General features: G+C 49.3%; 1 protein-coding gene across 1 annotated transcript in view; it reads left to right on the top strand.

Moving 5' to 3' along the window:
- Positions 1–2,005, top strand: part of MYO16 (myosin XVI) — a 439,204-nt gene that overhangs the window by 362,555 nt on the left and 74,644 nt on the right. The window contains exon 33 of the mRNA XM_006770695.2: positions 1–946. This exon is cut by the window's left edge and continues 7 nt beyond it. Within this exon, the coding sequence (XP_006770758.1) occupies positions 1–946 (946 nt within the window). The remainder of the gene's footprint in view (positions 947–2,005) is intronic.

Genomic DNA, 2,005 nt, shown 5'->3' with positions numbered 1-2,005 from the left:
CTGGGGGTCCCCGCGCCCCCTGCGCCCCCTGCGCACTCTGAGGCTGAGACAGAGCCTGAGCTGGAGCCCGTCTACATCGAGATGGTGGGCCACGCGGGCAGCCCCGACCAGGGGGAAGCGGTGTACGAGGAGATGAAGTACTTCGCACCCCCAGAGGATGGGGGCGCTCAGGTGGCGGGCGCCTGGGCGGCCGTGTCACTCCCGTTGCTGTGTGAGCGCCCCAGCCCCTTCACCTTGGAGGAGAGAGACACTGGCTGCCAGACACCAGGTCCCGGCAAAGACACCTGCGACATCCCCGCCCCCTTCCCCAACCTGCTGCCTCACCGGCCCCCGCTCCTGGTGTTCCCCCCGACCCCTGTCACCTGCTCCCCAGCATCGGATGAGTCGCCTTTGACGCCCCTGGAGGTGAAAAAGCTGCCCGTCCTGGAAACCAACCTCAAGTACCCTGTGCAGTCGGAAGGCTCCAGTCCTCTGTCACCACAGTATTCCAAGAGCCAAAACGGGGGTGGTGACAGGCCCCCGTCCCCCGGCCTCCCTGTGTTCAACGGGTCCCACAAAGTCTCTCCGCCTCCCACGCCGCCGCCTCCTCCCCCTGCGCCGCCGGCCGCTGCCCACCGCCACTTCACCTTCCCACCCGAGGCCGGGGTCGTGCCCACGGGGAAGGCAGCCACAAACCCAGATCTGCCCAAAGTGCAGCAAAAACCAAACTCTGCTCCCGCTGCGGGTCCCTGCAGCTCTTTCTCCAAGGCTCCGCATTCCCCCGGGAAGGCAGCAGCTAGAGTGGACCATCGGAAGGCCAACTCCAACGCCTCGTCTCCAGTCCCTTACAGCCCCCCAAACACCAGGCCCCTTGGCAGCCCCCTGGACGAGCTAACCAGCCTCTTTAACTCCGGGAGGAGCGTCCTTCGGAAGTCTGCAGCGGGAAGAAAAATCAGGGAACCTGAAGGTATGCAGATAGAAGCATTTTCTTTTTTCACTCATTGAGATGGATGGAAGCTTGGATGATGGGTGGGTGGGTGGATGGATGGATGGATGGATGGATGGACAGATGGATGTTGGGGGATGTAGATGTACATGTATACACATATACATATATATGTAATTTAAATAATGCTTGAGGTGATTGTGGTAGTCCTTCAGAGAGAAATTTTATGCAACCAATATGGCCAAATAGGCAGATATAGATATTTCCATTTTTCAGATGAAAGCTCATGATATAAAAATACATAGCATGAAAACTGGATTCAGTAAATTCTTATGAGTTGATATGTGTTAGAGCAAAGTTCAATTTTAGCTGCTGATCGTTTTCCCCTCTAACAATACTTCTTTAGACCATGGAATTGGTATTTTTGTAACATTATACATTGTCAATTCCCATTTGATTTACATTGCAGTATTGACTCCCGTCTATCCTTCTGTCTTGCTGTCTGTCTCACTTCCACTCCTGGTTTCTGGATGATTGCCTATTCAGTTACTATCTTACATGTGATATTGCTCACATTTCTATTGTTTTATATGAATGACTTTCTTCTGCTCATATTCCTCCTGAGGAACACTTAACTTAGTTCTACTACATCTGTGTCTTCTCAGCCTAAGGCATGGTTTGCACTGACAGTCCACTCAAGTGTGCTCAATACCATGATGTTGCAGCCTGAAAATATATTTTTTTTTGTGTTCATAAAAGCAAAATGTAACTAGCAAAAAATAAAAAGCCAATCACTTGTAAGTAACCATATGCTACTTAATTCAGATGAAGTTGCCTTTATGTGCTAAAGATTTAATTTTGGCAGATTCTATAAGGGGAGGAGGGTGGGGACATTAACCAAGGAACTTATATGCATACTAGTAGCCCAGTGCACAAAATTCGTGCACATTAAAAGGGAATTAATTAGCAGAGATATTTTAATGTTGCTATTTGCCCTTTCTCTATAATAGAAGTGTGAGAGATGAAAGAAAATTAGTAAAATGTATATGAAAATAATATATAAATTTATTAATAAATAAA

The sequence above is a fragment of the Myotis davidii genome, unplaced genomic scaffold, assembly GCF_000327345.1.
Source record: "Myotis davidii unplaced genomic scaffold, ASM32734v1 scaffold242, whole genome shotgun sequence".
NCBI lineage: Eukaryota > Metazoa > Chordata > Mammalia > Chiroptera > Vespertilionidae > Myotis > Myotis davidii.
Note: the sequence above shows the minus strand (reverse complement) of the source record. Positions and strands in the feature narration are given on the sequence as shown.